The sequence below is a fragment of the Carassius auratus genome, chromosome 7, assembly GCF_003368295.1.
Source record: "Carassius auratus strain Wakin chromosome 7, ASM336829v1, whole genome shotgun sequence".
NCBI lineage: Eukaryota > Metazoa > Chordata > Actinopteri > Cypriniformes > Cyprinidae > Carassius > Carassius auratus.
In genome coordinates this window covers 14,048,547-14,064,413 of record NC_039249.1, presented here as the reverse complement: position 1 = coordinate 14,064,413, position 15,867 = coordinate 14,048,547, and the positions used below count along the sequence as shown (strand labels likewise).

The 15,867-nt window shown below is 36.7% G+C and overlaps 2 protein-coding genes across 2 annotated transcripts; both read left to right on the top strand.

Moving 5' to 3' along the window:
* Positions 1-1,359: 1,359 nt before the first annotated feature.
* Positions 1,360-5,398, top strand: LOC113106015 (mucin-15). Its single transcript, XM_026267511.1, has 4 exons — positions 1,360-1,504; positions 3,009-3,789; positions 4,812-4,991; positions 5,140-5,398. The coding sequence occupies exons 2-4, from the start codon at positions 3,024-3,026 to the stop codon at positions 5,259-5,261; spliced, it is 1,068 nt and encodes a 355-aa protein (XP_026123296.1). The 5' UTR covers positions 1,360-1,504; positions 3,009-3,023; the 3' UTR covers positions 5,262-5,398.
* Positions 5,399-5,998: 600 nt separating this feature from the next.
* On the top strand, positions 5,999-15,369 carry dis3l (DIS3 like exosome 3'-5' exoribonuclease). Its single transcript, XM_026267504.1, has 17 exons — positions 5,999-6,201; positions 6,904-7,057; positions 7,219-7,347; positions 7,839-7,974; positions 8,338-8,505; positions 8,600-8,678; positions 8,801-8,980; positions 9,317-9,486; positions 9,913-10,074; positions 10,211-10,461; positions 11,316-11,408; positions 11,530-12,054; positions 12,584-12,738; positions 13,271-13,449; positions 13,551-13,696; positions 14,236-14,407; positions 14,543-15,369. Exons 1-17 carry the CDS (start codon positions 6,057-6,059, stop codon positions 14,885-14,887), a joined length of 3,189 nt encoding a protein of 1,062 aa, XP_026123289.1. The 5' UTR covers positions 5,999-6,056; the 3' UTR covers positions 14,888-15,369.
* Positions 15,370-15,867: the final 498 nt, after the last annotated feature.

The window sequence follows — 15,867 nt, the reverse complement described above, 5'->3', positions numbered from 1 at the left end:
CTTATTTATGTTGCCTAGCAGGTTTTTTGTCTTATTTTGTTCTTGTACTATATTTTTTGTTTTTTACTATTTTATTAATTTTGAGTAAATACATGTACATTTTAGTCTACATTTTGGACTTTTATTTATGTTGCCTAGCAGCTATGGATTTTAATTTTACTATTATAGGTAAACATATATGTACCTATATGTACATATAATATAGTTAAATGGCCAATTTTATAAATGTCACATATTAAAAACCTATATCAAAACCTATATTGAAACATATATGTTTATATAGGTTTTTTTCCATGTCGGCAAAACAAAACATTTTTATTTTTGTTATATAGTCTATAAATTTTGTATTTTGTTTTTTTATTTTGCTATATTTTATTGACGTTAACTTTTTTCTTTTTTTAGCCTGAAATAAAATTGACAAAACTTTTCTTTCTTTACAAAAAGAGGTTATACAGCTGTAATGTAACTATAATTTCACAGCTTCTGGCATGATAACAATGGCATAGCCTATATTAAACATATCATTACCATCCTTATAGCAGGCTGTCACTATTCTATACTCAGTATGTTAAACTTTAAGAACTGAGAATAAGTACGAAAAAAAAAACTATCTTTGATAGTACCTTTAATATGCTGTACTTACCATTTTGTTGGCCTGACAAATGTAGAATTAACCTTCTACAAAAAAAAAAAAAAAAAAAAAATTAAAGCAAATGAAAAATGTGTTACTTTTAATGTAAGAACAATCATGTGACTGTTCCCTACAGAACAGAAAAAAATGATAATACACTCTGCCCTCTGCTGGGCCATTATTGGAAGAGCAAGTCCTTTGGCCAGTGTGTCCACTCTACCAGTATATGATATTTCACAGGTTGTTCACAGTCAGATATTTACAATTCAGGCCCATGATAAACCATTAGTGACATAAACTATTCTTCATAAAGAAGTACAAATGTTTCACCATTCCAGTATGACATTGTTAAAATGCAACCTATGACCCCACTAAAGACAGCCATATGACACACATGGTCATAAGTCATGTAAAAATAGCATGTGTCTTTTGTTACTGGAGGAAAGCAGATCTGAGCCACCTGTGTGTTGCCATGGACACAGGGCATGGGAGGAATGCTCGGAGGCCCAGTGTGTCAGGTGCTCCTCCCTTCAGGGAATGTTAGTCGTTCAAAGACTTCAAAACCTAGCTCCAGGATAAACCTGTGTACACTGAAGAGGTGTGTATGACTGACGTGAGAATGGAGATTGACGTTGAGTTTCAGTCCTATTTACAATTGACGCAGATGAGTGCTTTATTTGCATCTGACGTTTGATGGAGAGGTGTGGTTTACAGGTGCAAATTCTGGAAAGGCCAGTTCCCAGGTAGCCACAAGCGAGACAGATCCCTCCCCTTGCCTCTTGTCTCTAGATGCACACGCTCTGAAATCTCAAACCATTTTACTTTTACAACCTGCCTCGATCATCTCACCCGAGTCCAACAGGCAGCGCTCAGGTAGGTACACAGTTTTAATTTTTTATACATAGAAGCCTGTTGAGGTGCTGCTTTAAATTTCATCTGGCTTAGTTTGGTGTGAAATGGAGAGAGTAGGTATTAGATGACAAGTGTATGAAGGCTACTGAAATTTGTATCTATTAAAGGAAGTCTTGATTACAAATAACTTAAAAATTAAAAAATAAATTACCTTTGACGAATGTTGCCACATACCTATAAATTACATATATTATTACGTTTTTATGGATAAACTGATTAACTTTTATCTAATAAACAATGAATCAAAAATGTATTCCTTAAAGAGATGTTTGGAATATATGTTATATTGTAGCTTAACCACACGTTTCTTCTCAGTACATTGTATTGTTGACATCATATGACTGCTGTCTCACACTTCCACGTACGAGACACCACAGAATCAGTTCTGGGAAACCTGTTCTGGCACATTCTTAAGAATCTCAAGATTAATAATAGAAGGTCTTCCTCCAGGAGGGAATCAGAACTGTCTAAAAATGGTGATATATTAGATTTCTAATTTAACAGACGTGTGCTTTAACTTTTTTCAAAATTGGAAAATTTTCATCTTGACTTTACATGTTGCCTTAGAATAATGCCAGCTAACATAAAATATAATAATAATAATAACTGACAAATATATAAATTATAAACTGACCATAAAATAAAGAACAGTGTTATAATTGATTTGATACAATCATTTTATAGTAGTTGTAAGTAATAACAATAATTACACAACTAGAAATCAGCATTTGGTTCAGATATGACATGCCAGATCAAATGCTCTATATACTAAATACACATAAAAGCCGGACACAGATGTGAAGCCCAAATACTATTTATTCCTACAAACACTTTCATTTCTCTAACATTATCACAGTTTAATTATACTGTTGTTGGTGGCCGGCAACAATAAATGATGGCAGATAAACTGGACAAACAGGAATAGGCCTAAGTGTGAAGTGTTAAGTGTAGGTGCGTCTGTATAGATACCAATTACTGACATCATCATGCCACGTCATTATACAAACATTTTTATGAGCATCACTTTGTTCTTTGTGTTTTGTTTTGTCATAATTTCCCTCAAAATGTGCATCTAAATACATTTTGGGTGTGTACATTGTATACCATACACAGAATACAGAATACTGTATGCTCACCTCCTGTTATTGCAATGTACTGACAGGGTTGAATGGCGTACATTTTTCTTGCATCAAGAGGGCTTAGATACACTTCAGTGAAAATGACTCATGGGAGTGAAACAAAGGGCTGCTAAATACAGGTTTCTGAGAAAGAAAACTTTCATTGTATATAGAGAGACCTCAACAAGTTTTGCTTCTCCCAAATGTTGATTAATTTTGGCAGCATTTATCTTTTGATCAATGCCAGCATGATATCTACTTATGCAATAACTTATGTTGCATTGCATTGCTTATGTTTTTGTGATATAATCATTCACTCCACACAGTAACATGTCTTATTTTGGCAGGTAGAGGAACCAAATATGAAATTGCCACTAGGAATCACACTTGCACTCCTCTTGATACTTCAACAAGTGTCCACCCAGATACCTGATAGCTGGAATAGAAGTGAGGAGACTACAGACAACAGTGGAGAACAAACATTTAGTGAGGAAATAACCCCTCAACCAAGCACGGAAAACATACAAAGCAATGAGAATGCACAAGCCAATCCAGAGAACAGTTCAGAAGGTGGAGGACAAACATTTGGCTCAGTTTATTTCAGTCTAGGAGGAGGGCAGAATTCCACAAAACTGGATCAGAGCTTTCGGCAGTCTGTTAGTGAAGAGGAAACTAGTTCTGAGGGTCCCATTGCTACAACACCTACAATGATGGCACTTAATTCAAGTTCTGAGTTCCCAAATACATCAGCAGAATCCAATGAAACACTGACACAAGACACAGCCACAACTACTTCCACAGCGGAGCCAGAATCTGCTCTTAATGACACATATACCACTCCACAACCTGAGACTACCATAGCAGAGAGCAGCCATAATGAATCAGGTTCAGGATATTTTCCCTCAGATGACTTACCCACCAGCAGCACTAGTGAAAGTTCAACCACCACAACAAAAGATGAAAGCGTCCAGAACCAAACTACATTGAGTCCAACCGAACCACCAGTATACAGAACTACAGCATTTTCAATTCCACCTGCCTACCCAGAAGACGTCACGACTGATGCCCCAGAGGATACAGAATTAAACCAGAACAAATCTATTGAAGCCAGAGAGAGTTCTGGAAGAGGTGAGACTCACAAATCAGTGTTAATCAATCGCCAATAATCAGTGTTTATAAAAAGAGACTGAGAGGTTTTGTCATTTGATGCATCAGCGCTTTTATTTAACGGAGCAGCACAGCTTTGATTGTTATAAGAAATGTTTCTTCAACACTAAATCTGCATATTAGAATAATTTCTAAAGGATAATGTGACACTGAAGACTGAAGTAATGATACTGAAATTTGGCTTTGCCATCACGGGCATACATTTAAAAAATATATTAAAAATAGAAAACAGTTATTGGAAATAATGAAAATATTTTGTTTAAATATTGCAGCCTTTGCAAGTGTAAGATATCTCTTTAGAAAACTTTACAAATCTTGCAGATCCCTTTTGAACTTTTGAGCAGTAGGTGTTAAAGTGATATGATAATAAACCAAATTTTTTAACTGAAATAGAATTCTCACTCCACATCTGGGTCACTGATAGTGTTTTGACCTTTTATTAGCATTATTTCACTCTCCAGTTCCTTAGCACCAAGATCACACAAATCTTTTTATTTCACCCCTCAAGCTAACCCTCATTCTTAGCTTCTTAATTCAGTCATAAAAGACATAATTGCTGTTGCAGTCCAAGTTGGATTGGATTTCGGTCTTTCTTTGTCCTCTGCTCTTGGCCAGAGTGTCTAGTTACTGACACTTCACAGTTTCCTCACAGTTAGAGTGGTGTTCACCCTGCAGATACTGGCGTCAGAGTTATTTTTGCAAGTTCAGAATAATTTTCATATATTCAGATTTATGGTTTGGGCCTGAAGTACATACTAATAAATTGCAGGAGGTAATTGTAATAAACTTTAATAATTGTAAGACATCTGATGGTGTTGGTCTGAATTGATTCATGACCATTTTTAAGCAAGTAACTTCTTGGTAAAGGCAACCGCTATATTACTCAATCCTAAATGTGTTTTTTTAATCGCTAATGTGGTCAAGGGTTGCTTTGTTGTGATAATAAATTAAAATTAAATTAAACTTCAAATATGTTTTTACAGGTTTATCTTCAGATGTTTCAGATGGAACCAAAAGCAAGAATGGGCAGGCATGGACCATCGTCTTAGTCCTTGGGATTGTAGTGGGGGTCCTGGCCTTGGGAGCATTTATCATCCTGAATCGAAGGAACCAAAGAGATTTCTCGCACCGAAAACTGGTGGAATCGATGTCTCCTGATCCAGGTAATATAAAACTCACCTGTCATTATTTGCATCACTCTGAACCAAGATCCCTGTGTATATATGTGAGGGCTTCTATGAACATTATACAGAATCATTTTTTTCACTCTGATGCACTCATTCATATAATTTTTTTCTAATTTTTTCAAAGTTCTCAGACTGGATAACAGTGAACCACTAGACCTGAAGTTTGATGGATTTGGTTACTACAACCCAGGACTACAAGGAGACAACATCCAGATGACCAACTTTCCACAGGGACATTCAAAATGAGAACAAATCTGTGATGCCAAAGACATTTTATTTAATTTTCACCCATGTGAAGACAAAAAGATGTAATTAAGAAATTATTGTCATTTTTAAAGTGATTAGCCAAAGGCAATTTTATATAACTGAACAATCAAAACATTTATTTTTTAATGTTAAGTAGTGTCTTTTGTTTGACTGTTTTAGACTATCTGACAGAACCAAAATCTGAAGAATGTTTCTATACTGGACACTTTTTACTGGAACTCAAAGTATTGGATTGTATGTCTGCTTCTTATTGTTCAAGAAGGTTGTTTACTTGACATAATTATTGCATCATGCCAAAACTTCTATATGCAAGATGGTGAAAGTTATCAGCATTATGACACAATTTCTCTATGCACTGCAGTTTTGGTTTAGAGGATCAAGATTATGTCGGTGAACTGGGAAAACATCTATAGGCTTTTTCCCATTTGGAATTTTCAGACTCTGGCCTGATACCTTTCTTCTGTGCCTATAATATTTGGTGATTTGTTTTAGTTTACAAACGCTCTAGACTAAATAGAGAATAAACATCACAGTAGGTTCTGAGATTATTATAAATAATAAAATGATAAAATAACACTTGTCTCCGTGTCTGATTGTTGTATAATCAAATTATTATTAAGACTAGACCAACAAAACACATGAAGCAGTGTGAGCTTGTTTGCGTCCTCCAGTCCTGTAGATGGCGCAGGTTCCTTTCTAACGTAAAAACATTTAGATAAACTTGCTAAAGAAGAATGGAGGAACCTGGCTATTGAATGTTACCAATAGTGGTTTATGGAAGGTCCGATCATGATTAAGACCGAGAAAGTGTTACATTTGAACAGCTCGAAGGGTAGAAAGGTCCGTGTGGTTCGGGAGCACTATGTGAGGGAGCAGGTGCCCTGTGGGAGCTCCCTCTGTCAAGCGGACTGTCTTAACGGTAGGGAGAACATCAACAACAACATGAAACACGTCTTTGTTAACATTATAATTCATTATCACTATAGTGAATAGATCAGTATACAAACAGATAGGTAGCTAACAACAGGTAATTTTATAAAGTGTGGTCTTTAAAGTGATCTAGTTATAGGTTTACGAATTGTTAACTAACATCGACTCAGAAATCTTTGCCATTTGGCTCATTACAGTAATATATATATATATTTTCTGGAATGATGTCAGAATCGATCATCTCATTTAGGTTGAGCTTAATGTTCTTAGATGTTCAGTAACTGAATAAATGACGTGGTCCTACTTCACCCTTTATTCACCTTGAACTAGTAATGATCAGTGACTTACCTTAGAGAATTATTCAAACATGCAAACATTTATTGCAGGGTAAAAACAACAAAAAACATTATTTGCAGTAATCAGACAGACAGTACATCATGGTAGTTTGGTAGTTCTTCCTACAAATAATGTTTTCTGTGTTTGAGGTAGTATTATATATATATATATATATATATATATATATATATATATATATATATATATATATATATATGTATATATATATGTGTGTGTGTGTGTGTGTGTGTGTGTGTGCGTGTGTGTGTATATGTTCTGAATATATGAGTTCCGAATTTAGCTCATAAGATAATAATGGTTTGCAATATAATATTTACCATTTGCGCTTCAATAGATGGGAAGGTGCTGTCTGGAGATGTGACCCACTATGTGGTTCCCGATGTGGGGGTGGTTCGGGATTTCCTGGAGATCCTGGAGTTCAGGGAGCTGCAGGGGATCGTATTTACCCAGACAGCCTACCAGACTGTTCAGCACACCCGGGGACGCAGGTCAACCCCTCAAATATCATTTTTGACATCAGATTTTAATGTACTTATTAACTAAACCAAGTATTGGTGAATAAAACTGGAAAATTTCCTCAATAAAATTGGAATGGTTACTTAGTTTTACAGGTTGTTTTTATAGTTGCATTTTGTTTTGTCTTGTACAGGCACTATAACAGACTGCGTGCTTTGCTGAAGGACCCTCGCCATGATTGTGTGCTGTTTGCCAATGAGTTTCAGCAGTACTGCTACTGCCCCAGAGACAAGGGCGAGTCTCAGGACAAATGGCATACAAGGTGAGTCCTGACTATAGAGTATTACACTCTCTTTTATGCATTGTTTACTTTGAGAAAAGGTTATTGAGAGTATTAATAGACTATAGAGCAGGCCTTTTCGAAGTCAAAGACAGTGGGCTTCCCTTTTGACAACACATTCACAATGGCACCTCCCCACCCTCTCCTTCGGTACTAATTTTCAATCATATAAAAAATGCTTTTTAATTTTCATAGGTCAAAATGTATGTATATAGTGCAACAACACTATATAAAAAACATTTATTTAAAGCATTATTAATACAAATAAGCACAAGCCTTGTGATAGGTGCGCCCAACACTTTGAAAACCTTGGCTATAGTATAATAAAAGTATTCTTTTTGAATCAACCTCAGGTGTAAAGAATGTCATGCACTTTGACTTTCAATATACAATAGATGTGCTAGTGAATTTCTTCAGACACTTTATAGACCTGAGCTGCGAAAAAAAAAAAAAAAATCTGCATTCTGTTTCAGAAATGTGTACAATGCAGCAGTTTGGTACTATAATCATCTAGCTGGACTCCAGCCGGTGGTCATGATTACAGAAGATAATGATGCTATTTCAGAATTCAGTGCCTTAAACAGTGGAGTGTATGTCATCTCAACTCAGGTATATTCTTTTACTTTATGTCCTGTGAAATATGTGATGTTGAACTGTCAATATCTTTTTGGAGTCATAACCATTAAATTGTAGAACCGACGTGGTTTCTTTTTTCCCCCCACATAAAATAATTATTTAGTTTCAATAATCTATTTTTCATGTTCATTTATTTATTTAGGATAAGGTATGATCAATCTTTCAGGATTTATTTTGTGATAGTTACTGGCTGGTTATACATTATCCATACATAATATGAACTTGTGAAAAAATATGTCAAGAGCTGGGATTACTCTGTTTTGCATTTCACGGATGAGTGCAATAAATGAGACCAACATACTTGTCCATTGTTAACACCAGTGAACTACATTCTAGGAGTACCTGTTAAGTTTCTGGCCGGACCTGCAGGCTGCCCATGATCTGTACAGCTCCATTGCTCAGACCCTGCAGGAGCGAGAGAGTGAGGCAGTAGAGAAGGTGTACACTGAACACCTGCCTGCAGAGGTGCTGGAGGCTGGAATAAAATCTGGCAGGTACATCCAGGTAAGTGCTTCTCACTCCTGTTATTTAAACCAGATCTCTTTCTTGGTAGAGGCTTATTTAAACTACATTCCAAACTCACTCTTTTCCCTTAAAGGGCATCCTCAGTGTGAACAAACATCGAGCACAGAATGAGGCTTTTGTCCGTTACGAGGGTTCAGCCAGCAAAAATACAGGTTGTTACCAACAAACCTTGTATCAGTCATTCAAATCTGACTTATTACTGACGCTCTTTTTGATACTGATGATATTATGGTATTTTATCTTTGATCCTGCCTGTGTGATCATGTGTTTTTAGATCTAAATAGTGATGTGCTGATCAATGGAGCAAAGCTTCGTAACCGGGCAGTGCATGGAGACATGGTTGTCATAGAGCTGTTGCCCCGTAATGAGTGGAAAGGCAGGACTATGGCACTAACAGAGGGTCAAGGGGAGGAGCAGCCACTGGAGGAAACACAGAGTCAGCCCATGCCCTCAGGTGATCATGGGTATATGATGATTACAACTTATCTACATTCTGAGCAGAGTGTGAAGACTGACTGATACACATGAAGACAGATGAATGTATGTACACATACGCTGGTGTCCAAAGTCTGAAAACCACTGGTGAAAATGCTTTTATTATTATTTACATATGTTATTATGTGTTTGAGTGAAACATCTATTGAAAAAATGTGTTCTTCATTTAACATCTTTCAGGTAACTCAGGTTCAGGTGAGAACATTTCCAAAGTTTCAGTGTGGGAGCAGATTTTTGGACCTCGCTGTTCTATAAGTTGTGGTTGTTTTTTGACTCTCTCCTCTCTTTCCTGTAGGCAGGGTGGTGGGTATTCTGCAGAGGAACTGGAGAGACTACGTTGTGACTTTTCCTCCTCTTGAGGAGGTGCAGTCACAGAGTCGAAATTCACAAAAGATTCTGGTTATTCCATGGGACTACCGCATCCCTAAAATCCGGATCAGCACACAGCAGGCTGAGGCTTTGCAGGTGGAGATATAATTTAGCATTTTAAATGCAATATGGTTGATTAGCAGATCTTTGTTGCTGCAAGTGCAGTGGTTACATTATTGTTGACAACCTTTGTTAGTACTCAAACCTTGAGAAAGTACTAAAAGTGACCGTAAAGAAGTCTAAATTAATGCATTTCTTTTGAACTTTTTATTCATCAGTGAAAAAATTTCTCACATATTACTCAAAATGCAACACAAATGTTGTTAATGGTTAATTATATTATATGATAAATTGCATTTTAAAATACATTTTAAATTGCATCTTAAATACCAGACAGTTCGTCATATTTCACAATATTACTCTTGTTTTGCTGTATTTTTGTTTAAATAAATGCAGCCTTTGGTGAGCATGAGATACATAATTAATATATTAAATCTAATGTAATATTTCTTCTCTTTGTAGGATCAAAGAGTGATTGTGCGTCTGGATTCGTGGGAAAGTACTTCTGTGTACCCCAGTGGCCACTGTGTGAGGGTCCTGGGGAAAGCAGGCGAGCTGGAGACTGAGATTCAGACCATACTGTTGGAGAACTCTATCCATGTCCCACCATTCTCAGAGGCACAGGTGGGGTCATAATGTCTGCATATGATTGAAATCATTTCAGAATTTTATACTGTTTTGCCTTACGAAAAGAGTGAATCATAAATAATAAAGCCTTTAAAAAAGTACAAGGTGTATTACTATAAAAAAATTCCTTCAGTTGCGAGAGATGCCGGTTAACACTGAGGAGAACCGGTGGCAGATGGACAGCAGTGAAGTGTCGTCTCGGCGGGACCTGAGAGAAACACACCTGGTTTTCAGTATCGATCCCAAGGGCTGTGAGGATGTGGATGATACCTTGTCTGTGCGGACTCTGCCTGGGGGAAAGCGGTTAGAGCTGGGCGTCCACATTGCCGATGTCACTTACTTTGTCAGGGAGGGCTCTCTTACAGATCTAGAGGCACGGTCAAGGTATGGAACTTTGCCAGTTACTCAAAATATAGAGGTGGATTAATAAAGTATATTATTGTTGAGTGTATTTATTATGTTCTTTTGTATTTTAATACATTTGTAAATGTCATTTATTTTTGTGATGGCAAAGCTGAATTTTCAGTGGCCATTACTCCACTTTTCTGTCACATGGTTATTCAGGGAATCATTCTTAAATGCTGATTTGGAGCTTAAGAAACATTTTTTTTTATTGCTGCTTCATTTTTTTTGTGGAAATCATGTGACACTTTTTTAAGGATATTTTGGTGAATAGAAAGCTTGAAAGAACATTTATTTGAAATAGGAATCTTTTGTAACATAAATGTCACCTTTTTTCAAATTGCGTCCTTGCTTAATAAAAGTATAGATGTAAAAGAAATCGCAAGGCTTATTTACACCAAGAATTATCACATTTTATTATAAATGCACACTGCAGTGGTTTCGACTGCTTTAAATGCTCAAGCTCGAGTCTGGTGGATTCTGATTGGCTGTTTATGTCTACATCATTCATCAGCTGGAAAATAAAATTGTTAAGAAAGAGATTTTAATGATATCGTTGTTCTGTGCCGTTATAGTTCTTGTGCAGACTTCCCTATTCTCTATAGAATTAGAATTAGAATTAGAATTAGAATGATTAAACCTTTATCATTATCATTGTAGTTATATGTTCTTGGTGTGAACAAGCCTTTACTGACCCCAAACGTTTAAATGGTAGTTTGTTTATTATCAAATTTCTGTGATGAATTTGAATTTCTATATATATTTAAAAAAAAAAAATCTACTACAGTAACTAAAGTATACAATAAATGAGTTGCATCTTTCTTTTCTAAACCCAGGGCAACCACTTACTACCTGGCTGACCGCAGGTATGACATGCTGCCAGCAGTTCTGAGTGCTGACCTGTGCTCCCTCCTTGGAGGAGTGGACCGGTGAGTAACACACAAACCTCTCCCTGCTTTTTGAGACTTAAAAGGTGACCACCTTATATCCTGCTGGAATCTGTATTCTTTAATAGAAAATAACAGGGAATCACTTTGTGATATGTTCCAGCTATGCCATGAGTGTGCTGTGGGAGCTGGATGCTGAGACTCTGGATGTGTGTACAGTTTGGTACGGTCGTACTCTGATCCGCTCCTCCTATCAGCTTCACTATGAGCTGGCCCAGAGTCTGCTGAATGGCGAGGAGGTTGAGGTACCTGAGCTAAGCCGGCTCAAGGGTTCACAGCGAGACCAGAAACTTGTTGAACTCTTGCAGGCCCTAGAGACCCTGACGAGGGTGGCCAGACACCTCCGTGCACAGAGAGATAAGGGTGGTGCTCTGGAGTTGGAGGGGGTGGAGGTGAGGGCTCAGCTGGATGAGGAGAAGAACATTACAGCACTTGTTCCCAAACAACCTCTGGAAGTACATGAGACTGTGGCAGAGTGTATGATCTATGCCAACCACTGGGTGGCACGCAAGATACAGGAGAGCTTTCCACACCAGGCTCTCCTGCGTCATCACCCACCACCCAAACAGGAGTTCTTCAGTCAGCTCATCGACTGTGCCAAGGCCCGTGGCTTCAGTATTGATACAAGGTAAAAATAATTCTCAAAACTTTGGGTATAATTTGAAATATTGCCGAGGCTGTGTATGTATTTGATCAAAAATAGAATACAAACTGTGATACTCTAAAATAACTCTGAATTTTCAGCAGCTATAACTTCAATCTTCAGTGTCTTTCAGAAATCATTCTAATATACCGACTTGGTGTTCAAGAAACTATTTCTTATTATTATCAGTGTTGAAAACAGTTGTTCTGCTCAAGATTTTTGTGGAAACCATGATACAGTTTTTCAAAAGAAAAGCATTTGTTTGAAAAATACATCTTTTGTTAAATTTTAAATGCCTTTACTGTTGCTTTCAATTAGTTGAATAAAAAGTAAAACTTTTCCTGAATAAAAGTATTTTCTTTTGATCTTACAGACTCCACAAACATTGTATATCTAAATAAAGATAGAACCAAATTAATGACTATAATTGAATCATAATATACTAATCAGTATGTTCAGTGATAGATTGCATACATGCATGTTTATTTACATTTGTCTGCATCGCTTCATCTAGGTCAAACAGAGCTCTTGCTGATTCTCTGGAACAAGCTGTGGATCGTCAGGACCCCCTGGTGAACAGGTTATTGAGAATGATGGCCACCCAGGCAATGTCTAATGCCCTTTACTTCTCTACAGGAGCCTGCCCAGAAGAACAGTACTATCACTATGGTACATGCTTGTCATTCTGTCTTCATTACAGATCATTTGTAATCTCATTATTACAGATTACAGATGTTCAGTTAAGCAGAGTAGCTGGTTGCTCGTTGTTGTATTAATGTTTGTAGTAGTAGTAGTATGAAATAAACATTCCACCTTGATTTAAAGCTGTAGTTCACCCCACAATTTACATTTTGTCATCATTTACTCACTCTAATGTCATTCCAAACCTATATAAGTTTCTTTCTTATGTTGAGACACAAAAGAATATATTTTGAAGAACCAAACATTTGTTAGTCCCCTTTGACTTCCACTGAAGATAAATAAATATTATATTTTAAAAAAGACTGTTAGATTGCCAGCATTGTTCAAAATATCATCTTTTATGTTCAATATGAGAAAGAAACTTATGACAAATTTTCATTTTTGAGTGAACTATCCCTTTAAAACATCAATTGACATAGTGGCATACGGGTACATTTGAACAACACAAAGAAAAATATAAAATATAAAGATCCATTCTTGCTGTTTATGTAATTTCCAGGTCTTGCTCTGGATCGATACACTCACTTTACCTCTCCAATCAGACGCTATGCTGATGTATTAGTTCACCGGCTGCTCATGGCTGCTATTCAGCTGGAGAAGGAAGGATCGCTAGCCAAACCCTTGGCCAGTAACAAAGAACTCGAGGAACTAGCTCAACATATCAACAATAAAAACAGAGTAAGCGGGAGCCATTGGCTTTTGTATCAATACTTCATTGTAGTAAAACTGCATTAAAATAGTTGTAGGGGAATGACCTCAACACTTTGTTTGTGTGACAGGCAGCACAGCACGCACAGAAGCAGTCCACAGAGCTCTTCCAGTGCCTCTACTTCAGAGACAAAGACTCCAAAACAGATGAGCGCTGTGTGGCTGATGCTGTCATCTATGCTATCCGAGCTAACGGCTTTCTTGCCTTCATACCACAGTAATGACTGCTTATGGAATATTACTTATTGTTTGTGACAAAGAAAGTTTAACACACAAAAATGAAGAGCAGTGTACACTACTATGCATACAAATCTTATTTGATCAAAAATGCATTATTGTGAGATATAAATGTAAAATAAGGTCTTGTATTTGAATATATTTTAAAATGTAATGTATTCCTGTGGAAAGTTGAATTTTTAGCAGCCATTTCTTCAGAAATCATTATAATGTGCTAATTTGGTGCTCAAGAAAACATTTCTTCTTATTACTAGTGTTGAAGGCAATTATGCTGTCTTTCTTTGGTGAATAGAACGTTTAAAAAAAACAGCATTTTTTTTTTAAATAGAAAACTTTTGTTAACAATGTTTTGTAACCGGTTAATGGTGAATTAAAAAAGAGAATAATTACTTTTAAACAAAAAAAAAATCTTTCTGACCCCAAACTTTTGAATGAAATCTACGCCAAAAGCAGCTCCTGCATATAATGTGGACATGATGTTTGATTTCAAGCTGCTGTAACACTTATCTATTCACACAGGTATGGTGTGAAGGGAGCTGTGTACCTTAAGGATCGAGAGGGTCAGGTGGTCAGTGTCGATGGAGATGGAAGGTGCGAGTGGAAAGCTGGGACATTGCAGAGATACTCTGACAGGATCAGCAGCTGCACTAGCACTGGAACTCATACCTTTTACCTCTTCAGCCACGTTACAGTAAGTATATTGCCATAAAACAACAAAAATCCCATTGTTTTTGGCACCTTTCTTTGGACTGTCATAGATATGTGTCTGTTACATCCTCTAGCATCATGTTTTCCTTCTTTCACTTGTGCCTGTCTTCCTCCGCAGGTTCGTATCTCTGTAGAACCGTCGCGCTGTCATGCCGACAGCTTGTGTCTGGAGCTTATCAGAAACAAGCCCCATTGCCCTGTGCAGCCCGAGTCCCAGCCAGCTGGTGGCGGTCGGTCTGAGCTGGTTCAGGAAGTAGTGCGCAGGGCAGAAGAGGCTTCCCTCCAGGCGGTGGAAGAGAGGGGGAGGAAGCCCAAACTGAGCAGGGAGGAGAGGCAGTTCAGACAGAGCAGAACACCAAACCTCTATGTCCTGTTACAGGAGATCAGTGAACTTGCTCTACTGGATCTGTCTGTCTGTCAAATCAGAAATACAGAGGAACAGACCAGCACTGCATCTTCTTAGCCCTTTACTGCTATTTCTACAATTGATTAGCGAGCTTTTGATACGGTTTTGTAATATTTGCCATGGACTTCCATTGAAGTGTCCAGTTGTGACCTGATAAAAATGATTTACACTTACTCTGGATTTATGAACACTGGTTTCTTTGCTTTGTCCAATACATGATTTCTTAAGGGAACACTGGTCAGGTTCTTCACCTTAGTTTCCCTGTGAAGCCAATGGCTTTTAATTTTGAAGACCAGCTTTTGGACTGGAGATACATTCTAGGCATCATCTTCCTGTGTGGAGTCAAGTTTTAATTTCAATGAGGAAGATTAAATTAAATGAAAAACATTATTTAAGAGAACCCAGTATGTAATCTTAATATTGTTTGAAGCAGGCTTATATATTTCCTTGATGTTTGCATTTGTTAATTCTTTCCATTTTGATCATGTAAAAATAATGATATAATTTTTTTGGGAAATAACATTAGTGACATAAAACAATTATTTTATGATCCACATTTCCTTTTCTTCTATGATGCTACAGAATTAAAGTGTGTGAGTCTTAAGCATCTCTGCTAAAGGCTGGAATACACTTCTATCCTATGTGCTCTAATTTAAGGTTAAAACTAGTTGCACAATATCAGTCTTTTTTTTAAACTTTAGAGTTTTAACTTTACAAGCTGAAAAAAATCTGAAAAACTGAAAAACCTTGTTAGTTTCTATAGTATTAAGCCTTTAAACTATTACGTCAGAATGGTTAAAAATATGAATGTATTATAATGTTATACTAAAACTAAAGTTAAAATAATGGGAAAACCCCTTAAGATAACATCTAGAAAGAAAGAAAAAACATCTTAAGCACGCAGACGATTTGTATGATTACGTAAATCCATAATTGTAATTGAGGTCTACACAAATAACAACACAAATGTTTTTTTTACATTAAAATTTTTATTTGAAAAAAAAAAAAAAAGTTCACTGAAATAACAGGGATAAACA

Bases quoted from the DNA above. Each gene is read 5' to 3' on its own strand.
- LOC113106015 (XM_026267511.1), top strand. From the start codon at position 3,024: ATGAAATTGCCACTAGGAATCACACTTGCACTCCTCTTGATACTTCAA. The intron at 3,790-4,811 runs GTGAGACTCACA...ATGTTTTTACAG, and splicing joins CAGAGAGAGTTCTGGAAGAG to GTTTATCTTCAGATGTTTCA. The intron at 4,992-5,139 runs GTAATATAAAAC...ATTTTTTCAAAG, and splicing joins ATCGATGTCTCCTGATCCAG to TTCTCAGACTGGATAACAGT.
- dis3l (XM_026267504.1), top strand. From the start codon at position 6,057: ATGGAAGGTCCGATCATGATTAAGACCGAGAAAGTGTTACATTTGAAC. The intron at 8,679-8,800 runs GTTGTTACCAAC...ATGTGTTTTTAG, and splicing joins TTCAGCCAGCAAAAATACAG to ATCTAAATAGTGATGTGCTG. The intron at 13,450-13,550 runs GTAAGCGGGAGC...TTTGTGTGACAG, and splicing joins ATATCAACAATAAAAACAGA to GCAGCACAGCACGCACAGAA.